This window comes from Pipistrellus kuhlii, unplaced genomic scaffold, assembly GCF_014108245.1.
Source record: "Pipistrellus kuhlii isolate mPipKuh1 unplaced genomic scaffold, mPipKuh1.p scaffold_m20_p_7, whole genome shotgun sequence".
NCBI lineage: Eukaryota > Metazoa > Chordata > Mammalia > Chiroptera > Vespertilionidae > Pipistrellus > Pipistrellus kuhlii.
Window position 1 is genome coordinate 1,548,942 of NW_023425573.1, and position 25,099 is coordinate 1,574,040.

General features: G+C 40.5%; 1 protein-coding gene across 1 annotated transcript; it reads left to right on the forward strand.

Annotated features, from left to right (window-relative positions):
• Nucleotides 1-5: 5 nt before the first annotated feature.
• LOC118709249 (peroxisomal trans-2-enoyl-CoA reductase) lies at nt 6-22,302 on the forward strand. The gene is made up of 8 exons (XM_036421197.2): nt 6-177; nt 4,184-4,317; nt 4,608-4,773; nt 9,794-9,875; nt 10,314-10,410; nt 12,285-12,395; nt 18,355-18,466; nt 22,039-22,302. The coding sequence occupies exons 1-8, from the start codon at nt 60-62 to the stop codon at nt 22,122-22,124; spliced, it is 906 nt and encodes a 301-aa protein (XP_036277090.1). The 5' UTR covers nt 6-59; the 3' UTR covers nt 22,125-22,302.
• Nucleotides 22,303-25,099: the final 2,797 nt, after the last annotated feature.

Here is a 25,099-nt window from a genome sequence, read left to right on the forward strand (position 1 = left end):
GGCTCATCACCCCCCACCGGCCTTCCCCGGGGAGCACTCAGCGCCCCGCGGTCCGTGCAATGTGGGCCCAGGGCAGGAGCTGCCTGGCGGCCGGCTTGCTGCAGAACAAGGTGGCCATCGTCACCGGCGGGGGCACGGGCATCGGGAAGGCCATCGCGACCGAGCTCCTGCAGCTGGGTGCGTGAGTACCGCCGGCCGGGGCCCTGGACAGGCTGCAGGCAGGCAGGAGGCGCCAGGCGGGTTGCGAAGGCGTGGAGTGGCAAAGCACAGAGGTTCCGATGTGGGAGACACTGTACCTGCTCCTCTGGGGTGCCAAGTAGCGGAGAAGGAGACCTGCGGAAACGTGTGTGGAATGAATCAGGGAAAACGAATCCTTTCCCCTAGGCTGCCTCCGGAGCGGGGAGGACCCAGGAGGACTTCATGCCACTTGAAGAGTGCGTGGCATTGAGAGGCTCCCATCATATGAGCTTTCATAACAGTTCCTGCAATGAGTGGAGGGAGGACTTTATTGATTTATTTTATTTTTGCTAATCGTCACTCAAGGAAAGTTTTGGCCCTGGGGAAAGTTAGAGAGAGTGGAAGGGAGAGACAGAGAAACACCGAGGTGAGGGAGACACATGGCAGGTCTGCCTCCTGCAGGGCCCCAACCGGGGCTGGAGATGGAGCCTGCAACAGGGGGGGTGCCCTTGCCTGGGATGGAACCTAGGACCCTGCAGTGCACCAGCGGAAGCTCTGTTCCCCCAGCCAAGTGAGCTAGGGTACAGGGGGGACTCTGTCAGCACCTGAACAAGGAAGCAAGGGAAACTACGGAGGAGAAAATTGATCAATCTATCCACATTTTTTAATGGAATTAAAAAAACAATGTAAGGAAATATTAAAGGCACATGAAGAAAACTGTTTACAATATACAACAAATGTACGATGCAAAGAGCTCTCGCAAATACAAAAGGAAAAGATGAAACACACTGCTGGAAAAATTGGCTAACTGTAGGGACCAGGTGAACCAAATGGAGGCAGGATGGGGGAAGCCACCAGCAGGGCTGTGGTGCTGCCAGGGGCACACTGACCCGCCCAGGCACAGCTCCATAAAGCCACTGGTGCATCCCAGTCACAAACCACATGGCATTATATCTTCATAAAATTATCGCTAAAAGAAAATGTGTACCTTGTGAAGTAAGAGAGTCTGGAATTTTCTGGGGAAAAAAACACACAAAAAAGAGCTCAGAACCAAATCGATATTTCCCTGGCCAGTAGAATTTCAGACAGCTGAAAAACTGGCTGAGCAACTGACAGCCAGATACAGAAAGTCACCTCCTTAGAGATAACATCGAGGCCTCCTTAGTATTGCAGCTCCAGGCCCAGCAAAGCAGCAAAGCCAGGTGTGCAATGCCAGGACCAGGAGCAATGAGTAAGGACTCCCTGCCCTGGCACTGACCAATCAGTAGCGACCAGGACCCCCTTTGGGAGCACCCTGACCACCAGGGGGCAGCTCCTGCATTGAGCATCGGGCCCTGGTGATTAGTGTGCATCATAGCAACCAGTTCTGCAGTTCAGGTGACATGCACTTTAGCCTTTTATTAGATAGGATAGCCTTCTCTGAATTGGATGCCTTGACAATCAAAGCTTAAATTCTGCATTTACATTACAAGACAAGAAACAAACAAAAGTCTGTAGGGTTTACACCAAGGCTATTAACTAACACCAGGCACCTAGAAAGTACTTAATAAATGTCATACTTAGATTTGAAGATGAAAAGGAATCAGTGTCAGTCCAAGCAGGAAAGCATTTGCCTGATGTAGAAATAACTCCTTATCTGCAAGTTAGTTCTCCATCTTATATCTAAACAAGTTTAGCTTTCAGGATTTCTCTAGCTTCTCATAGAAACAAACCAAAACAGTTTATTCAAATTATTTAGTGTAGGATTTGGAGAAGAATTATATTTAATACATTTGTAGTTTATTTTAAGATAATATAAGTGCACTGTAATAAATTCTAGTAGTATTGAAGTATATAAAAGAAAAAAATTAGTTTCCCCATTTTGCTCTTATTCTACATCTCCTTGGAGATTTTCTATGAACTCACCCAAATGCCCACATATACACACATATGTATAGTAAGTTTCTTTCAAAACTGGGACCACAATATTTTAACTTCTCTGTAACTTTTTTTCATTCCTGGCTAGTACATATGGTAGTATCTCATTCTTTTCAAAGTCATGTCATATTCCATAGAATGAGTGTTCAATAATTTATTTAACCATTCCTTCGATGGACATTTGGATTTCCGGCGTTTTGCCCAGCATTGAAATTTTGTTTGTTTTTTCTTGTATTACCTTTGCACACTAGTTCAAGTTCTGATACCGAACCCAGATTTGGCTGGCTGCTGCTTGAAAGTCAATACTCTAGGGCAGTGTTCTTGACCTTTCTAATGCAGCGACCCTGTAATACAGCTCTTCATGATGTGATGACCCCCACCCATAAAATTAATTTTCCTTGCTACTTCATAACTGTAATTGTGCTACTGTTGTGAATTGTAACGTAAATATCTGTGTTTTCCCACAGGCTTAGGCTCTACAGGATAGGTTCTCAACCTGTGGGTCATGAACCACACAGGTTGAGAACTGCTAGCAGGGTCGCTTAAGAACATAGGAAAACACAGGTATTTACATTACAATCACAACAGTAGCACAGTTACAGTTATAAAGTAGCAACGAAAGTAATTTTGTGGCTGGGGGTCACCACAACATGAGGAACTATATTAGAGGGTTCCAGCATCAGAAAGGTTGAGAACCACTGCTCTAGAGACAGGTGCTGATGAAGGAAAGCAGGAAGAGAGCCGGCACCTTGAGAAGATGGGGGACTCCCATGACAAAGACCATCTTGGCATCTCAGTGCAGGCAGAGGTTTTGATGGGCAGGGAAGGGGAAGACAGAACAAGGTGACCAGAGTGGTGTGGGTCTTTGTGAAGGTGCTGTGTGCCAGTTGGCACAGTCCGCTCCACTAATGATCTTGGAGCCAGTCAAGTGATGGTCTGGAAGGTAAGCAAATCTGGAGCCAAAATGCCTGAAGCCTGGACTTAGCTTCCTAGAATCCTGCAGCTACCTGAGAATTTACAAATCATCCTTTTCAGAAACAATGTTAAAAGAATGGTGGGCTGGGTTACCTTTTGAATATGGTGACAAGCTCTATCAGTTAAAGTAAATAGCCTTTTAAAGTTGTGTTTCAGTAGAGCTCTACTTGTATTGCATAACTTTGCTGAAGCATTCAGGGCTTAGATCACATGTGTCAAACACAAGGCCCTCGGGCCAAATCCGCCCCGCCAGGCCTTGCAATGTGGCCCGCACCGCGCTGTCATCACTGCACTCCGCTGCGTTTCCATCACAATGACAGTTTATGACTGTTCGTAAACCATTCGGCCCGAGATTTAGGCTGGATTTTAGATTTTGGCCCCTTCTCTGATTGAGTTCGACACCCCTAGGCCTTAGATAATAGGCAGTGTCAATTTAGAAAATGTTGGGTTTGATAATTCATGTGAAAATCCTACTTGTATTTTCACTGTATGTCTTTGTTTGTTTTTTGTTAATCCTCACCCGAGAATATTTTTCCATTGATTTTTAGGGAGAGTGGAAGAAAGAGGGAAAGATAGAAACATCAATGTGAGAGAAACACATGGGTTGGTTGCCTCCTGCACAGGGCCCCTACCATGGCCCAGGCCAGGAAAGATCCTGCAACCCAGGTAACTGCCCTTAACCAGAATGGAACCCAGGACCCTTGGTATGTAGGCCGATACTCTATCCACTGGACTAATCAACCAGGGCTCACTGTATGTCTTTTTTGAGGCATTGGACCAGGTCAGGCATTAATCACTTTAGTATCCTGAGTAATTATTGTTTTGTTGTTTCTGTGTTGTTGTTTTTGTTTAGTTTTTGTTTAAAGAGGCTCAATCTCTTAATATGGATTTAGGGAGAGTTACACATAAGAGTGTTTGCTTTTTTCATCCTCACCTAAGGATATGTTCATTGATTTGATAGCAATCCAGTTCCTGTTACTCCATCTTGAAGCAGAAGTCCCAATTCATTCTTTTTATGGGAACACATGAAACATTCGGTAAATATTATTATTTGTGGGATTTTTGCCAACCAATGAAAGCATATTTACTTGTCCTTTGGCTGTTTTTTCCTCAGGTTGTAATGTGGTCATCTCATCCCGTAAGTTTGATGTATTAAAATCTACTGCAGACGAACTGAAGTCCACCCTGCCTCTCACCCACCAATCTCAAGTCACTCCCATAAAATGCAACATCCGTCAGGAAGAGGAGGTACTGCAACTATGCCCATGTCATTTATTCGTTTTTCATCCATATCAATGGTTCCTAAACTGAGAGTGCTTCAGGTTTGCTCATGTTACCTGCCTTAGATGAGGTTCAGGAGAAGCAGAGCCTGTGAAGGAGGCTCAGGAGAAGGAGAGAGGAAGGGAAGCAAAATTGTACCTCCAGCTTTCTGATGTGTGGACATTGTGGTGAGAGATTGTAAGCTCTCCTGTAGCAAACCATCCATCTGAGTAGCAAATAAGGTCATTAACCAGTGTACTTTTAATGTTTTTCTTCAGGTAAATAATTTGGTCAAATCCACCTTAGATATTTATGGGAAGATCAATTTCTTGGTAAACAATGGAGGAGGCCAGTTCACGGCTCCTGCTGACCACATCAGTGCGAAGGGATGGCATGCTGTGATTGAAACCAACCTGACAGGCACCTTCTATATGTGCAAAGCAGGCAAGTGTGATCACTGCCCCCAACATTCAAGGCGTCTTTGTTCAAAGATCATAGAGAATCCTGAAAGAGACACTGTTAGGGGCTCAGAAAGCTCAGTTTTCAAGATTCACTGCCCTGATTTACTCACACACAGGATTGTAAATTGCTACAATTCTGGCTAGTAATTTGGCAGTATTTATAAAATATGGATATCTGTTGATCTTATAATTTTATTCTAATGAAATTACCATGACAAAATTATTAAAGATCTGTACAAAGAGATAATAACAGAGTTGTTTATAAAATTAAAGAAAACTCTCACACTTACTTTGTTCTTAAGAAATAAATCTGTTTTAATAACCTGTTAAGTCAGTTAGGTCCTCGGGGAGAAGACCGGACAAACTCCACATTCTTTATTCTAACAATTAATTAGCATGGCATTGTCTTTAGATTACAGGTTTGGTTTCAGTCATTAAAATGTCCTTACTACCCAGAGCAATCTATAGATTTAATGTAATTTGTATCAAAATATCAATGGCATATTTCACAGAATTATAATCTAAAATTTATGTGGAGCCCTGGTGGGTTTCGCTTAGTGGATAGAGCTTCGGCCTATGGACTGAAGAGTCCCAGGTTCAAGTCCAGTCAAGGGTACATATCCAGGTTATGGGCTCTATCCCCTGTAGGCAGCATGTAGGAGCCAGCTGACCAATGATTCTCTCTCATCATTGATGTTTATATTTCTCTCTCTCTCTCCTTTCCTCTCTGAAATCAATAAAACTATATTCAAAAAAATAAAATTTATGCAGCCCCACAAAAAACCCCTAATAGAACAGTGGTCTTGAGAAAAAGAGAACAAAGTTACAGGTTTTACAGTACCTGATATCAAACTATACTACAAGTGCATAGTAATCAAAACAGCATGGCACTAATATAAAAAGAGACACATAGATCAATGGAACAGAATAGAGAGCCCAGAAATAAGCCCATACCTATTTGGTATATGATAAAGAAGGCAGAAACATACAATGGGGTAAAGATAGACTATACAGTAAAATATGTTGGGAAAATTGGACAGATACCAGCAAAAACATGAATCTAGATCACCTTTTACACCATATACAGTGGTTTAAGCATAAGCTCTTAAGTGGACTAAATACTTGTAATGTATGGCTCAAAATCATAAAACTCCTAGAATTAAACATAGGCAGTGAAATCTCTGGCATGACTCTTAGCCATATATTTTTTCTGATATATCTTCTTGGGTAAAGGAAACAAAGAAAAAAAGAAACAAAATATACTGTATATGGAAATGCAAAGAGCCAGATTAGCCAAAACAATTTTACAAAAGAAGAAATTTGGAGGACTTATATTTCTTGATTTCAAAACACCATGGTACTGGCATAAGGATAGATGTATAGATAACTGGAAAAGTATTGAGAGTCCATAAATAAAACTTTATATTTGTGGTTAATTGACCTTTGTCAAAGGTGCCAATAATTCTATGGGGAAATGATAGTCTTTTCATCAATGATACTGGGACAGTTGAATCTCCACATACAAAAAGACCCTTACCTCACACTATAAATTAAAGTTAACTTATAGTCCAAAATGGATCGTGGGAAAAGTAAATTCTGAAACTTTTAGAAGTAAACAAAGGAGAAAATCTTTCTGATCTTAGGTTAGGCAAAGAGTCCTAGGAACCACTACCAAAATCCCCATATATCTATAAAATATAAAATTGATAAACTAGACTTGAAATTAAACATGTTTATGCTTCAAAAGACACCATTAAGAATGTGAAAAGATATCCACAGATTGGGAGAAAATTTTCCAAATCACATATCCAATAAAGAACTTGTATCCAGAATATATGAAGAACTTTTATAATTTGATAATAAGAAAGCACCCCAATTAAAAAGTGGAAAAAAGATTGGAGTAGATATTTCACCAGAAAAGATATATGTAAAGCTAATAAGCGCATTAGAAGATGCTCAGCACCTTTGATCACTAAGGACATGGAAATCAAAACCTCAGTTTTGACGGTACCACTTCATTTCCACTAGAATGGCTGTAATCAGCAAGTCAGACAATGCTGGTGGGGAGGAACTGGCGTCCTCATGCATTTGTGGTAGGAATATAACATAGTGGAGACACTGAAAAAGTTTGGCATAGAGTTCAAAAGCTAAACATAGAGTTACCATATGAATGCGATTTTACCCTTAACCTGAGAGGAACAAAAGCATGTTTCTACATAAAAACGTGTTCATAATCATCCCAACTGTTCATCAACTGGTGAATGGATAAATAAGACATGGCACATCCATACAATGGAGTACTATTCAACAACAAAAAGGAGCTATTAATATGTGTTACAACATGGATGAACCTCACAAACATTCTATGAAGCCAGACATAAAAGTGTGATTCCATTGATGTGAAATATTCAGAAGAGTTGAATCTACAGAAACAGAAAATGAATGGGTATTTGCCCGGGGTTGATTTGGCTGCAAATGGGCTCAGAGGAACTTTTTGGGGTGATGGAAATGTTCTAAAACTGTATTGTGTTGATAGTTGCACAACTCTGCATACGTTTTTGTTTTTTTTTTTAATAAATTTTTATCATTCATATTATTACAAATGTTCCTTCCCCTCCCCCCCCCACCTTTGCTCTCCTCCACCAGGTTCCCACCCCACCCTCTGCCATTTCCCCACTCCCCATTGTCCTCATCCATAGGTGCACAGTTTATGTTCAGTCTCTTCCCACATCCCCCTCTCCCCTTTTCCCCAAGAATCGTCAGTTCACTCCCCTTCCATACCTCTGATTCTATTATATTCAACAGTTAATATTGTTCATCAGATTTTTTTTTAATTTCCTTGGTTTTTAGATTCACTTGTTGATAGTTACGTATAATTTTTATCTTTATTTACTTTCTCTTCTGAAAGAACCCCTTTCAGCAATTCGTATAATTCTGGTTTGGTGTTGATGAACTCCCTTAGCTTTTTTTTATTTGTGAAGCTCTTTATCTTACCTTTGATTCTGAGTGATAGCTTTGCTGGATAGATTATCTTTGGCTGTAGGTTCTTACTATTCATCACCTTGAATATTTCTTGCCATTCCCGTCTGGCCTGCATGGTTTCTGTTGAGAAATCAGCTGACAATCGTGTAGGTGCTCCTTTATAGGTAACTACCTTCTTTGCTCTTGCTGCTTTTAATATTCTCTCTTTGTCTTTTGCTGTTGGAATTTTAATTATGATTTGTCTTGGTGTGATCCTCTTTGGATTCCTTTTGTTTGGAGTTCTGTGGGCTTCCTGGACTTGTAAGTCTATTCTTTCACCAGGTGGGGAAAGTTTTCTGACACTATTTCTTTCAGTATGTTTTCGATATCTTGCTCTCTCTCATGTTCTGGGACCCCCATAATTCTGATGTTGGTTCGCTTGAAGTTGTCCCAGAGGTTTCTTACATTATCTTCAATTTTCTGGATTCTCTTGCCTTCTAGCTTCTGCGGAGGAGGGTCTTCTGGCTCTTTATGTTCCAACTCTTTGACTTGATTCTTGCAATCTTCCATTCTGTTTTTAGGACTCTGTATAATATATTTTATTTCAGTCAATGTATTCTTTATTTCTTGTTGATCCCTTATCATTTCTTGTTGATTCCTTATCATTTCTTGTTGATTCCTTATTAATTCTAGTTTATCCCTTTTCATATCCTCATAGGTCTTATCCATCTTTTCTAGGAAATTCTTGAAAAACCTTATAAGCGTAGATTTGAACTCTATATCCAGTCGCTTTTTGTCCTCCATTTCTTTCGTTTGTGATCTATTTCGTCTCGGCATTTTCGCAGCTTTCCTGAGTTGGTAGCCTTAAAAGTCTCTGTGTTCTGCTTGGATGGGGCGGGGTTTCAGGGTGGAGCCTGCAGCTTTGGCTTTCGTCAGCCCCGCCCTATGTGGGTCCTTCAGTACTCGCTGCCAGCACCTCTGAGAGAAAGGTGCCCTCAATTTTTGCCTGCTGCCAAACAGTCTATACTCTCCCCAAATGAGCCTGGTATTGGGGTTCAGTTCCGTTGGAAGTGGAGTTGGAGGTGGCGTTCAGAGCAGTCTGGAGCCCCAGTCTCCTTCCCGTCAGGGCAATCCCGCAGCACAGCCGACCGTCCCTTCTCTGTGCGCAATGTGCTGCCGCCGCCGGGACCTCCTTTCGCCGCTCCCCCGGGGTTCTGCCTTACAGCCCAGCTCCCTCTGGATGAGCCTGGGTCCCCGGCGTATGGCCTAGAACTGGGGTTCAGAGCAGTCAGAACTGGGGCCCAGCACAGTCAGAGCTTTTATCTCCTTCCTGCTAGGGAACGCCAGCCAGGCACTCAGTCTCCCTCCTCTCCGGCTCCATCCTCTCCGCGCGCCGTGTGTCTCCATACCTTAGGCTTTTACAGCTCCTCCGCTCTTCCTTCTGGTTTTCTCCTTGCTTCTCGTTGTAGACTTTCCAGGCAGTCGACTTTCCTGTAGTTCTAGGTAATGTCCATTTTATATTTTAGTTGCATTTTATTGAAATTGTTGTGTAAGGCTGCGGCTAGGTGTTTACCTGTCAGCCATCTTGGAACGACTCCTCTGCATACATTTTTAAAGGATTTTATTGATTTTTAGAGAGAGAGGAAGGGAGAGAGAGAGGGAAAGAGGAACATCAATGTAAGAGTGGTACATGGATGGGCTGCCGCCTGCACACTCCCTACCAGGGATTGAGCCTGCAACCCGGGCATGTGCCCTGACCGCTATATAGCCAGCAACCTTTTGTGCACAGGATGACACTCCAACCAACTGAGCCACACTGGCCAGGGCCACTCTGGATATTTTTTTAAAAATCATTAAATTGTACACATAAAGTAGATGGCTTTTGTGATGTGTAAATTGTACCTCAGTAAGGCTTAAAATATAAAAAAATATAATATAAATATGAATTAAAAACGTACCCTAAAAGCAGCATGCTGGGACAGGGGACCAGAGAAGGGTCAGCACACTGTTTAATATGACTGTCATCTGTCTGTTTCCTTCAGTTTACAACTCTTGGATGAGAGAGCATGGAGGATCCATTGTCAATATCATTATTGTTACTAAAAATGGATTTCCGGGATTTGCGTAAGCATTTATATGTATATATTTTTTTCCCTTATGTGTTAAAGTTTCAGAAATAGTAAAACAAACAAAAAATCACTGAAATCATCATCAGTGAAAAATTTACTGTGCACACACCAAAAGACTTGTAGCAACCACACTTGTAACCCTCAAATTACCAATTTGTATGTTTTCATAAAAAAGTTTTCAATATTCCTCTTAATCCCTGTGAATTGGGGAATCTTATGTGGGCCCGCACAGTGAAGTTTGACAATCAGACAGCTGTGGTTTGGCTCTAACATGGTAGGACCCAATTCTTTCCCATTGTTCAGACAGACTCAGACACACAGTTTCATGACAAGAAGGTTCTTGTGGGGTTGACAAACCCGTCAGTTTAGTTAATGAAGAAACATTCAACAAAAGCTAATTAATTATAGTGTTTATATCTTTTGTGTTTTAAAGGCATAGTGCAGCTGCCAGAGATGGTGTTTACAACCTCAGCAAAACCTTGGCTTTGGAATGGGCCAGCAGTGGAGTAAGAATCAACTGTGTTGCCCCTGTAAGTAAATGTTGTATATGAACAAGCTGTGCGCTTCTGATTCCATTTATGCTGTTGATAAATGGAATTTATCACTGTTGGTATTTGTCACTGTTTGTATACTAGAAAAGATTGGTTTTTGAAAATGGATGTGAATATTCTTTGATTTACCAGTATGCTTTGATTAGATTCTTAAGGTTAAAATAAGCCAATGATTTTCAATTCTGGCTATATATTAGAATTATCTGTGAAATGTTTTAAAAATTGTGATAAATGAGCTTAGCTCCAAACTGTGCAATCCAAGCATAAGTATTTTTGAAAACCTTCCAAGAAACTCAAATGCACTGTGAAAGTTGAAAATTCGCTACTTTAAAGAATGAATTTTTCTGAATTGTTTTATTATTTCTTGGCTTATTATGAATCTTTTATTAAGAGAGAGAGAGAGAGAGAGAGAGAGAGAGAGAGAGAGAGAGAGAGAGAGAGAGAGAGAGAGAGGGAGAGACTTAAAGTCAAAGTTTTAGGAAGAAGCTCCCAGTTGAAGAGCTACTAGAAGTAAAGAGAAAATTTCTCTGAAACCTAATGTAAGTCATGGGGGGAAACCACAATATGTTCCACTTCAAAACCTATCATTTTTGTGTGAAGTAACATATAGCTTACGCTTCCTTGAGTATTACTCGTTGGCCCTGTACTGAGACATTAAATGAAGCATTTCACTCCTCCTGTAAAAGTCAGCTCACATGCACTTCTCTGTGATGTTTCCTGGTCATTGCTAAAATAGAGGAATTGTTCCTCAATCTGAAACTTTGTAATCTGTGGCTATTATCTGTTACTCTATACTACCTATACATATTGTCATCCATGTTTCTCAGTGCGAACTAAGCATGAACTGATTTGTTGACATTAGTAGAAAATCTCCTATTTAACAAACTGCAGGCTCCTAGCAAGAAACTTCATTTCCATTTGGTCCTTCATAGTTGACTTTATCTTACTCAAATTCCATGCAAATATTTATAAAATATTAATTCCATTCTTAATTCAGTTACCTTGCATTACTGTCCTCTTAAAACCTTTAGTGGGTTGTTACTGTAATAAGCTCCTTATGAAGTCTTATTTTTCCTCCTGAGACATTTTTGGGTTTAAAGTAGAAAACTTAATACTTTTAGAAGATGTCATCCTCTTTCAACAAAAGGTTGCAAATTGTTTAATGGGAAACCAGTATATCATCCCCCTATCATTTGGAGTAATACCACACAATTTCCTCATCTCTTACACCTCCTGTTCCTCTCCTCCTCCCCATAATCTCTGTTGTGGTTTTGAGCCAGTAACAAATAGCTTTATCCTGTGTTAAACAGGTTTTGAGTACTTTTTCTGGCTTTATAAATCCATGAAAGCTATTATATATAGAAGAATTCTTAAGCAATTACATTTTTCTTTTCTTTATATTAGACTCACATGCTTTATTTGTGATTTTACTTTAGGTGAAAAACCATGACAATATTGCATTTTCTAAGTCTCGCATAGCCATGGCCCAGTCGTATGTGTAAAACAGAGAAGCCCAGTGGAAGATAAAATAGACTCCCCTGTCTCATGGTTTGTCCCAGTTAAGAGCCCACTAATCTGCTCATATGATTATGCTTTCAGAATCCAAGTCTTTTATGAAAAAATTCCAGGGCTTTGCTGGTTATTGAGGAAGGGAAGGTTATAAAACGAGCATTCAGAAAATTCATTGTAGTAGTCAAGCACTATTAAATTTTCTCAATATTAGCACTGTCACCTTTTCTGTTACAATTGAGCCACTTAATTTTTGGTATTGGTTGATAGACTTTCTTGATGCCTTTAGAATTAAATTTAATCTTATGTACTTTATTTTGTTCCTATTTTATATGTAAACATAGGGAATCATTTATTCCCAGACTGCTTATGACAACTATGGTGATTTGGCCAAAGACTTATTTTGGGGGTCCTATCAGAAAATCCCAGCTAAGAGAATTGGAGTTCCTGAGGAGGTAAGCTATATTTCTAACCCCGATTAGAATGACTTTATTTCACACTTTGGAACTTAGTAACATTTTGTTGTCTGTTTTACATCGTGTGGTGGGCTGTTAGAGATGATAGCTCCCACTGCCACTAGACCATGTTTCCTGGAAAATGTGACTACTTTAGCTTGCAACTCAACTGCACATTCTTTTCCTTGAGGAAACCATTATACTTCTATATACAGCAGAGCTTAATGTGTCATTCCTCTTTCGTCATGCAGGATATCAAAAAGGTGTAGGCTCAGTGGTAGAGATTAATAATTTTTCCTGCTTCACCTAAGACGTGAACCAGGCTGCCCCCACCCCCAGAAGGTACTTGCCTGTGAAGGATATAATGACTATTGGTATAAGGATCACTAGGTCAGTTTTTTTTTTTTAATAAATCTTTATTGTTCATATTATTACAAATGTTCGTCATTTTCTTCCCCTCCATTGCTCCCCTCCACCAGGTTCCCACCCCACCCTCTGCCCTTTCCCCACCCCCACTGTCTTCATCCATAGGTGCACAGCTTATGTTCAGTCTCTTCCCACACCCCCCACACCCCTTTTTCCCAAGAATCATCAGTCCACTCCCCTTCTATACCTCTGATTTTATTATGTTCAACAGTTAATATTATTCATCAGATTTTTTAATTCCCTTGGTTTTTAGATTCACTTTTTGATAGTTATGTATTTGTTGATCATTATTTTTATCTTTATTTTCTTCCTCTTCCTAAAAAACCCCTTTCTGCCATTCATATAATTCTGGTTTGGTGGTGCTGAACTCCTTTAGCTTTTTTTTTTTATTTGTGAAGCTCTTTATCTGGCCTTTGATTCTGAGTGATAGCTTTGCTGGGTAAAGTATTTTTGGCTGTAGGTTCTTGCTATTCATCACCTTGAATATTTCTTGCCATTCCTGTCTGGCCTTCATGGTTTCTGTTGAGAAATCAGCTGACAATCATATAGGTGCTCCTTTATAAGTAACTACCTGCTTTTCTCTTGCTGCTTTTAATATTCTCTCTTTGTCTTTTGCTGTTGGAATTTTAATTATGATTTGTCTTGGTGTGATCCTCTTTGGATTCCTTTTGTTTGGGGTTCTGGTGCTTCCTGGACTTATAAGTCTGTTTCTTTCACCAGGTGGGGAAGGTTTTCTGTCACTATCTCTTCCAATAGGCTTTCAGTATCTTGCTCTCTCTCTTCTATGGGACCCCCATAATTCTGATGTTGGTTCGCTTGAAGTTGTCCCAGAGGTTTCTTACATTATCTTCAACTTTCTGGATTTTCTTGTCTTCTTGCTTTTGTGGAGGAGTGTCCTCTGGCTCTTTATGTTCCAAATCTTTTACTTGATTCTTGCAATCTTCCATTCTGTTTTTAGGACTCTTTATAATATTTTTTATTTCAGACAATGTATTTTTTTATTTCTAGTTGATCCCTTTTCATATTGTCATAGGTCTCTTTTATTTTATTGGCCTTTTCTAGGAAATTCTTGAAAAACCTTATAACCATGGTTTTGAACTCCATATCCAGTCACTTGTTGTCCTCCATTTCTTTTGTTTGTGATCTGTTTTCTTGTCTCGGCATTGTCGCTGCTTCCCTGAGTTGTTAGAGTGGCTTTGTGTGCTAAGGTGTCCTATATGGTTCAGTGGGTCAGTCTCCCAGTTACCTGAGGTAGACACTCTTGGTGCACCTCTTTGTGGACTGTGTGCACAGCCTTATTGTAGTTAAGTCTTGATTGTTGTTTGTATCACTGGGAGGAACTGACCTGCAGGCCAATTGGCTCTGAGGATCAGCTGTGTCTATGCTGGGAGACAGCCTTATTCGACTAGACTTGGAAAATTGCAAAAGCCTCTGTGCTCAGCTTAGATTGGGCAGAGTTTCAGGGTGGAGCCTACAGCCTTGGCTTACAGCCCCACCCTATGAGGTTCCTGAGTCTCAGTGTTCCTCAGTGTCCTTCGGTATTCACAAGCACCTCTGAGAGAAAGATGCCCTCAAGTTTTGCCCTCTAGCAGACAGTCTAGTCTCTCCCCCAATGAGCCTGGAACTGGGGTTCAGTGCAGTTGGAAGTGAGATTGGAAGTGGGGTTCAGAGAAGTCCAGAGCTTTTGTCTCCTTCTCACTAAGGCAATCCATTGGCACAGTCAACAGTCCGTCCTCTGCGCGCATTCACATGCATGCCTCCAGAGATCTGCCTTTCGCTGCTCCCCTGAGTTTCTTCCTTACAGCCTAGATTCCTTTTGTATGAGCCTGGGTCCCCAGGGTCTTGCCCACAACTAGGGTTCAGTGCAGTCAGAACTGGGGATCAGCACAGTCCTGAGCTTTTATCTCCTTCCCGCTAGGGAAACACAATCCAGACAATCAGCCACCCCCTCCTCTCCAGCTCCGTCCTCTCCCCTCGCTTGCACCATGTCTCCGTACCTTAGGCTTTTACAGCTCCTCTGATTTTCCTTCTGATTTTCTCTTTCCTTCTATTTGTAGAATTTCCAGTCAGTCAACTTTCCTGTAGTTCTGGATAATGTCCATTTTGTATTTTAGTTGTATTGTTTGAAATTGTTCTGCAAGGCTGCAGATAGGCGTTTACCTATGCCGCCATCTTGGTTTCTCTCCACTAGGTCAGTTTTGTGTTCCTGCCATGACTCATGCCGAGGCTCCAGCAGTCTTTCCCACCATTACTTTGGCACCATTAGCACAAATATCAACAACATGAAAAATGCAAATAAGGAATTAATATTATTGGCAAAGTAGTTTTGACCTTTCCAATTCCCTTAGGTACACCCAGAGTTTTGCAGATCATGCTTTAACTAACAATGTGGATCTAACATGTCAAACTCGTGACCTGTGGGCCACATGCTTTGTTTATTTGCCCCATGTTAGCCTTTGAGTTTGACAGGCCTGATGTAGACGTTACCTTCAAAAGGTAGTTATTGTGGTAGTTATTGTGAGATGCAGAATAAGGAGAGACTTTGGCTTCTGCTTGATTGTGTCCTAACATCCCTAGCTCATGTTTCCAAGATATTCTGTTTGCTCTAGTCAATCACCAATGCTCTGTTTTGGGCAGAATTTTCACACAAGGCCATTGGCCCAACTTCTTAACACAAAAGTTGCCTTCCTTTAATTGATGGTCCCTAGGGTAGTTAGGGGGTCAGAATGTAGCTGTTGTTTCAAAAGGAACTTGCTTTGACCTCTCCTGGTGTCTGTCAGTATCTCTTAGAAAGGGAATGCAGCACACGGCAGACATTAAATTTGCTTGTGAGAACCTGCACACTCATTTTTACAAATTAAGCAACAAAGGGCCAATGGGGTTCAGTAATCAGCTAAGGCAATGAGGAGATCATGGTACTGACATTCTAACCCAAGCCTATTTAAAGCTTTCCTGATGTGATCTTTTTTGTTTTTGGGTTTTTTTTTGTGTGTTTTTTTAAATATATATTTTATTGATTTTTCACAGAGAGGAAGGGAGAGGGATAGAGAGCTAGAAACATCAATGAGAGAGATACATCGACCAGCTGCCTCCTGCACACCCTCCACCGGTGATGTGCCCGCAACCAATGTACATGCCCCTGACCGGAATCGAACCCAGGACCCCTCAGTCCACAGGCCGATGCTCTATCCACTGAGCCAAACCAGTTTCAGCCTGATGTGATCTTTGATCCACAGAGCTGAACATAAATAGGTAACTGAGCTAAAAGAGATGTTGGCCACATAAAGTTGATGCAATTTGCTAGTCTCTATTAGTGTTTATTGATAGACAAAATTATGGTGAATGCTTAGTACTTCAAGTCCATCCATCAAATGGATTCCATTAAAATGAAAGTTAAGAAGACTTCATCTGAAGATACAATAATCATGCCTAATTAATTTGGTAATTATCAGAATTTCATTAGTTCAATTTAGCTCCATGTGGAGCTCCAGATAAAAAGTAAAGCAAGCATCATGAATAGTTACATGTCTTTTAGCTAGCAGATAGCTTCCATTCAATTCAATATTATTTAATGGTGGGCAAAGACTGGATTAGGAGCTAGGTAATGCAACATCCCCTCCTTTCGGGGGAAGAGGGACATAAAGATTTCTTCATTCTGTACATATTTATTAAGTGCTCATTTTATGCAAAACACTGTCAAAGGTCATAGTTACATGTGTGAGAGGGTTGTTCTGTGGCTGGATTTAGAAAGGAGCTTATTGAAGAAAATCTTCCTAACTGGCTGACTTTTAGGATCGAGGAGCTTTCCTTGGTTGGTTGACTAGCAAAACACGTTCACAACACAAGTTGTCATTGATTGATTAAACAGGGTATACTGAGTCTGGTGGTTAACATTACCATGGCTCAGATTTCTCTTTCCTCTCCCAATAATGTGGGGACTTATAAATTATTGATTCTAAAATAAATATAGCTCAGCTGGTGTGCTTCAGTTGTTGAGCATCTACCCCGGAACCAACAGGTCACAGTTTGATTCTTGGTCAAGGCATATGCCTGGTTTTCAGGATTGATCCCTAGTAGGGGGTATGCAGGAGGCAGCTGATCAATGATGTTTCTTTCGTATCAATGTTTCTAGCTCTCTATCGCTTTCTCTTCCTCTGTCTCTGTCTCTTTCTCTCTGAAAACATATCAGTAAAGCAAATATAAAAACAGAAAAAATAATAGTCACATATGTAATCTTAAGCTTCCTAGTAGCCAAATTAAAAAAAGGTAAAAAGAAATGAACTTAGTTTTGACAATATATTTTATTTAACCCAATATATTTAAAACATCATCATTTCAACATATAATCAATCTAAAAATGATTAATGAGAGCTTTTACATTCTTCTTTTTATATCAAGTCTTCAAAATCCTACAGCACATCTCAATTCAGACTACCCACGTGGAAAGTGCTAGTGGCCTTTGTTTTAGGCAGTTCAGTTCTATGGTAGCTGCTGGAGACACAAGGATGGAGAAAAAGCTACGCCTGGCCTCCAGGATCTCAGAGTCTCAACCCACCATAGCTACATGGCTACAGTGCTAAGTATAGGACCAGGACTAGAGTGAGTAAACAAGCTGTGGGCACACAATTTAAGAGCATGCTCACCCTCAGGGTTGTGCAAGTATAGGGTCTGCTCCAAGAGTAAGCACCTCCTTCAATGTTGCACCCTAAGCTCCTCATTAGCCTCACCCAAGTCCCAGCCCTGCTCTGGACCTGATCAAATGGTAGATTCTGGGGCCCCAACCCCAGAGCTTACATTGCAGAAGCTCTCACACAGGGTCTAGGCATCTGGAGTTTCAGTAAGCACCCCTAAGCATTCCAGACGCTGAGGACCCCCCTTTGAGGAACCTGGCCTGTGCCAACAGCCTCCATGTGAGTTCCTGTACATCCAGCGGAGTGATGTCTCTCTTTCTCTCCGGTTTTTGGAATAGATGTATCCGAACTCATCAGCGATCTAGCTGAATTTTTAGGGGATGCTCTGGGATTCTAAAGTGTCTCTGGCAGAAAGCTCCTGCCGTCTGAGTTGCTGGGCTTTTGGCCTGCAGGACCATACACTAAACTGACAGGCATGCCATGTCATTGTTCAAAGGCACATTGACTACTTCAGGGACACAGATATAAAAGGCACGTGGGAGTGATGAGAATATGGTTGTGGTGGGCAATGAAAGGCGTAGAAGGAATTGAGTTGTTTGAAATGGAAAAGAGTCCAAATTGAGCCATGTGTTTACTTTGCCTTCTTCACGTTGTGTAGCTTATTTGATGCCCTCAAAGGCTCTGCCCTATCTTGCTGTCTTCACTGGAATCCCTTACCTGATTTGCATGATGCTCAAATAAAAAAAGGCCGCTGTCTATGTACTGCCCGCATATGGTCCACATACACCTTGGAATTCATGTTGTAGTCGTGGGCTCTGAGATGCGTTTACTCAGGATTGGGAAGCAGGCAAAGAGGAGACTCATCAGCTTCTCTGTGAGCATGTGAGTGTGTCCATTTCCAGGTTTCCTCCTTGGTATGCTTCCTGCTATCTCCAGCAGCTTCCTTCGTCACCGGGCAGGTGGTGGACGTGGATGGGGGCCAGGCTCTGTATAATCACATGTTCCATGTGCCAGGTGAGCAGTCAAGCAATGAGGAGTCACTGCCCTTTTCGTGATCATAGTTTCAACATGTCTGAGGTAGTCACTTAAGAGATGGGAGTTTTCTCTTTAGCACATCAAAATGTGCAACTGTTTATATTCATGACATGATTTTTAAAGGAACTATCCCTCATCACAAAAATATCTAAATGTACTTATTTATAAAACTTAACTTTATATATATTTTAACAGGGTTTTTTGTTTGGTTTTGGTGTGTCTGTAAGTTGGTAGAATTTAGCCTTGAGAATATTTTTCAAGGTTCAAATTCTACCAACTTACAGACACACCAAAAAGAAGAAGGAGAAGAAGAAGACGACGACGACGACGACGACGACGAAGAAGAAGAAGAAGAAAAGAAAGTTGCTAACCAAACTCCCCATAGCCAGCAAGCTTTAATTGTGTATAATGTTCTTTTTCCTAAAGTTTCCTTTTTTTTATTCACAGATAAAGAGGATTCTTTTTATTTTCATTACTCAGACAACATTATATCAATAATTCTAAATAAACCTAGAATTAAATCTTGTTTCTAAATAATGTAATTGCACCATTTCAACAAATCAAACTTCCTTCATTTTAGTTCTAGGACTTGTGTATATGGATATATTCTTATTATCTGACGATAGTCATATGTAAATTATTTTATTTTCAGCTTTTTTCATTAATGTATATCATTTTATAATAGTATTGTTTCTATATTTTCTATGTTTATTATTTTTTTTAAATTACATACTATCTATTAAATAGGCACCATAATTTACTTAATGATTCTCCTGTCATTGGCTGTTTAACTTATTATTATAAATAATATTTTCTTTCTAATTGCCTATACATATGTAAAAATATTTCACCATAGACATCTTTATAGAAACTATTTTTCCTTTTTTTTTTTTTTTCTGGTGTTCATCCTTAGGATTAATTCTCACAACTTTAATTACTGCACAAAAATAATTAATGATAATTTCTATAAAAATACATTAACTTATCTGTCATTGCAGTATAGGAGCATACCAGTTCCACTATACCTTCCTCAAAACTAATTTCACTACATTAAAAAGTTTAATTTTTAGGCAAAATAATTTTTCAATTTAATTTGCTTTTCTTAAATCATTACTCCTGATCAACATTTTTGTTACATATTATTAATAAAATTATTTTTTTCTTCTGTGAAAAAAAAGAAAAATATTCTCAATATGAGTATATAGGTTTAAGGAAGAGATGAAAAAAGGCAAGAGGTTGCCATATTGGGTTTTTTTAAGATCTAATTCCTCTTAATTCTTCCAGTAAGTGGCTTGTATCGATATATCTGAGCAGAAGAATCAGACATGTTAGGTGGAGCAGGGTAATGGTGCTGTTTTACACTATCTTTGGATATATCTTAAATGAAAACTTATGTATTTACTGTATTTATTTTTATTGTATAAATCAGTAGTTTTTAAGGCTCAACCAATTTAGGCATTACACACAAATGTGTGTGTGTGTGTGTGTGTGTGTGTGTGTGTGTGTGTGACTGGACCAGAGAACTTGAGATTGAAAGGGTCCTAAAAAAATCAGTCTAATATCCTAATTTTGCAAATGACAAAACAAATTTATAGGAATTAAAAAGTACATTCAAGTTAATCACTCCCAAAATATAGAAAAAGTTATAAAATTCAATGTATTCAAACTGTAGCTCAAGATAATTGACTAAGTGGCTAATAGCAAATTATTGATTAAAATGTGGTTAATGTAATGCATTTGTCTTTGAGTTTCATATCAGGGACCCAGGTTCAACCTACTTTTGCATGTGCTAACAGTCTGATCAAGGGTAAAGACCTTTGCATTGATAAATGAGTAGCATGAAACTGTAATATTACTTATTATTTTCCCCTCCCATATATATTTCTTTATAAATAGCATCAATGGTACTTTGATTTCAGGGCCTTAGTTAGGAACACAGAAATGCCTACATGGTTATGCGGTATTGTTTTCTGATAGTATTTAAAGTAGCAAGAGTGGGAGAGAATCTTTCCACTTCCCTCACCAGAGTTGAGTCAGTAGCATTGGTTCAGGTGAGTTGCACTGTTTTTCCTTTATAAAGGGAAAAGAACTTTAGGTGGCTGCTTCTCCTGGCCTCCAGTGTAATGATTTTCTTTTGTAATTCTAACACTGTTTTTATCATTACAAAAACATTTTTTTTTTAGGTTTAAAAAAATATATGTTTTATTGATTTCAGGGAGGAAGGGAGAGGGAGAGACAGAAACATCAATGATGAGAGAGAATCAATGATTAGCTATATCCTACATGCCCCCTATGGGAATTGAGCCTGCCTGGGAATCAAGCTGTTACCTCCTGGTACATAGGTCCACCCTCAACCACTGAGCAACACAGACTGAGCATTTTTAGGTGTTTAAGGAAGGCAGTCACATCTATTTTTAAAGAATATACTCCCCCGAAATTAATAGGAATACTTAGCCTGTTCTTGTGGTGTTTTCTTTATGATTGCCAGCCCTGGGGAGAATGCCTGAGATGGAAAGCTGGCTATACTCTTATTAGCTGTATGACCTTGGGAAAATTAATTTCTGTAAGCCTCCATTTCATCAGTTGGGTTCACTTATAGTATTAATTTTGTAAATTGTTGGGAGGTTCAAGTTTGATAATGTACACTTAAAACTAGGTCATATGGGATGGTTTCAGATGCAACTCAAACTGGCTTGAGCCATAAAAGAATGTGTTGCCTTGAATAACTGAGAAGCAGGTGAGATGTGACTCAGAAGCTCAATGGTCTCACTAAGGACATTTTTTTGCTCCTACTTGAATTTGCTTCTATGGTGTTGTCTTTAAGACTAACTCTCCTGGTTGCAGGATGGCTGCCTGCTGCTCCTATAGCTTCATGCTTCTTTTTTCACACCCATCTGGACAGGGAGAGAAGGGGGAGGGGAATGACTTTCAACATTCCTAACAAAATTCTGCTTTGGACCAGTTTATGCAAATGACCATCCCCAGCCAATAATCACCGTCAGGGGGATGGAGTTGGTTGGCTTAGATCAGTCAGTCATCAGTCAGTGGTGTGAGTGTGGTCACTTCCGCAGAACCCCTTGGAATGGTAAGTGTAAACAGGCTATTAGAAAGAGGAGATGAGGGACTGGATGCTGGGGAGGCAACTAGATGTGCCTGGTACAAAGTAAGCACATTGTTTTAAAATCATCATCATCATTAAGGAAGTAATATTTATTGAATGTCTACAGTATGCCAAGTGCTGTACATATGGCATCACGTTTAATTCTCACAACTTGAAAAGATAGATTTGGTTATCCCCTTCAATAGGTGAGAAAACCGAGGTTCTGAAAGAGTAATTTATCCCAATTCTGAAAAGCTAGTAAGTGGCAGAGCTGGGACTCAAACCCAGGATTTTCTCAAAACCTGTGCTACTTGTCCTAATAATTTATTTTTTCTTTCTAAGAAAAGGGGTGAACCAGGGAAAATAACAAGAAGGTTTGGTGGAAACTGTTTAGACTTGTAATGTTAATAGATTTGCTAGTGACATGAGGTTTTTTCCACTTACTTAACAGATCATGACAACTGGCCGGAGGGAACAGGGGACCTTTCTGTTGTCAAAAGGATGAAAGAGTCTTTAAAGCTTAAATCCAATCTCTAAACTAAAGAAAGAAGAAGATGATTTTTGTCCCAGAATGCCTTAACATCTTAAGAATGCATTTTTGTTCTTGATAGGAGCATGTAATTTGTATTGACAAATCACTGTGTTTTTTGAATGTTTTCAGTTTTGTCTATGCAAAACTATTCCTGAAATAAAAGCATTTTTAAGTCCCAACTAATACCATTTAACCTGTAATTAAAAAAAAAATTAAGAATGGAAATTAACATACCTTATGATTATACTGCTAATTCTAAGAAAGGTATTTGAGGAGTGGAATACTTTCTAATTAATAATAGAGATATCATGATCTCCTCAAAGATTTAATTGTAATAAATCTAAATTGGGGCACCATTGTGATTCCAACAGTGGAGTTATACAGTGACTCGTTTTACCTGGCAAACACTTTTGGACCAATAAAGCTTTATGGTAACTGTCGATGTGTGGTTTGTTTTCATGAAGTCGAATTTCTATAAACTTTCTTAACACAAAAGATTGGCTAGTAGGAAGTAAAGAGGACTTTAAAGAACATGGAAATAGCAGTTACCAGGAATAGCTACTAATCTATTGGGACTGAGATGAAAAACCCTTCTCTTCCCACCCCACCTCCCAACTGACATCCAAACCTTGTTGGGAGGGCACGGGCTAGCCCACTTGATGGCTGGGCAGTCACTGTGGTGTTCTGCTGGTGGAACTTGCTGGAAATGTGCCCTCTGGAACTTGCCCGAGAATATCCACCATCTAGGGTAAGGTGACCAGATTTTCACATTGGTAAAGCAGGACACCATTGATTAGGGGTGGGGTTCTTGATTAAAAATTTGGTCTATATGGAGCAACAAAAATTTTCATTGAATGCAAAAATAGTATTGTAATATATATTTTTAAATTTCAACATTGTTATGCCCAGACTTTGTGATCCCCAAGGACCACCAGGGAGCCGAGTCTGAAGCAATAAACAAAAGAGCCTCTTCCATGCTAGCATGGGCTCTGTCCCACTCACACCGGCAGCATGGCGGAAGAGAGACCGAATTTCGCCAAGCCCAGGGGTTTTACTCCGGTGATGATGCCACTGCTTGGGCTGAACCTGATTGGTTGGGTGAGGGCTAGGGTCCAGTTTCACAAAATGGAGGACAACTCTGCCCTGCCCTACAGTGGAGTCAGGAGTTTATCCTCGCCCTGCCCTGCCCTCTCAAACATAAGTACAATTTATAAATATAATAAATAAATTATGTATAGTATTATTTTATTCTTTGGCATATTTCTCACTTGAGTGAATTTTTTTTAGTAGATTGCTGTCACTTAAAAGGTCATGAAACTTTTCACAAGAATTTGTTAAATTATATTTCACACATAAAATGGCTTTCAAAGTCTCAACACTAAATTAAGATGGCCACACTTAATTTACTGTAGAAAAAACGTGTTCAGTCTCAGTTCCTGGTAAGGACAGCGCATATTCCACAATTCTAACAACTGATCAACCATGTGAGCTTTGATAAGCAGTTCTCGATAATCAGTTCTCAACAATTATTTGTTATTATTAAAGTTTAACATTATAAAATAATATAAAACTCATATCCAGGCTAAATAGCCACGTGGCCGCCGAAACCATGTATTCCCTTCCCGTTCTCCCGCCGTTCCCTAGCTTGTCGTGCATTCTTTCCAAAAATTGGGACTGTCCCACCAAAAGCGGGACGTCTGGTCACCTTAATCTAGGGTGCCAGGGAAACTTCACAGGAGGAGTCACCTCAGAGTCTCTGCTGCACAGCTACCTGAGGGAGGTGCCAGGAACACTGGTGCTGCAGCTGCTGCTGGCTGCCCTGCCAGACTGGAGTCTGGCACCACCACCATGGCCTGCAGACTGGAGTCTGGGAGGAAAGCCTTCACCTCCTACAGTGTCCCTCCATCGCCCTCTCCTGACAAAGCTCAGTGTCAGCTGGCGAAGGAAAAGCTGAAGGGCCCAGATCCATTGTCACAGAGCTGAGAGTCTATCACTGACCCACTTGAGGCCTTGGTGTCAAGCAGCCTGTCACTCTCCTTAAGGAACATGGCCACTTCAGGGCTCAGTGTTGGGGGAGAGCAAGGGACCAAGAGCACTGAGAGTGGAAACAACAGGGTGATAGTCGTTTAAGCAGATTGGGGAATAGCCTATGGCTGTTCATGTGTTTGGCCAGGAGGAGAAAATAACATGTAGATTAAGAAGCCCTGAGCTGTCTGGCAGCAAGCAATGAATCTATGTATCATTTTCAGGTTTGGGGAAATGCCTTCAGCCGTTCCCAGAAAGCGACAACAAATGTGACTCGGCATTTGTTGAGTCACAAAGTTCCATCAACCTTTCGATTAAACTCTTGTAATTATGACATGCTGGAATTGACTTCCGACAATTAGCTTCTGGAAGCAGAGGGATCAGTATTGCATCTGCTGAGGCCTCTTCAGGCTGAGGCATTGGGATTGGAAAAGAGGGGAGTTTGTGGCAGGGAGAGAACCAACAATGTTAGTGACTGGTGTGGATTCAGAAGGTGCGATTGAAGTGGAGTGAGCAAATAATCAAGTTGGAAACATAAGAGAGAAGACATCGGCTTGATAGAGCCCAATGGGGGAGTAGGCTCTATTAAGTGGCCCTGTTAGCAGCCTACCCACGTGGAGACACCCAGCACAAAGGGGAAAAGCAAGCCCTGAGGCTGAGGTTTGGGGTCAAGACAAAGTGGGGGACAGGAGGGAGACATGGGAGCAACAACAGAAGTGGAGGCACCAGGGGAAATTATCCAGGAGATGGAGATGAGAAGACCCAAGGCAGAGCCTTGGGAAATTATGGCAAAGAAAGAAGAGGCAAAGGAAGAAGAGGTGTTATGGAGTGAGTCCCCAAGAAATGGATCACCAAAGCCAATTTGATTAAGCCAGCAAGAATTTTTTACAGATTCGAATCCAGGCTCAAACCTTGGCTGACACAGCAGCTAGCAAACACCCAGGTAAGAGCCCCG

What these genes read in the sequence shown, in the direction of transcription:
- LOC118709249 (XM_036421197.2), top strand. Translation starts at nt 60, where the DNA reads ATGTGGGCCCAGGGCAGGAGCTGCCTGGCGGCCGGCTTGCTGCAGAAC. An exon ending in GACCGAGCTCCTGCAGCTGG is followed by an intron (nt 178 to 4,183) that starts GTGCGTGAGTAC and finishes TTTTTTCCTCAG; the next exon opens with GTTGTAATGTGGTCATCTCA. An exon ending in GAATCAACTGTGTTGCCCCT is followed by an intron (nt 10,411 to 12,284) that starts GTAAGTAAATGT and finishes ATGTAAACATAG; the next exon opens with GGAATCATTTATTCCCAGAC.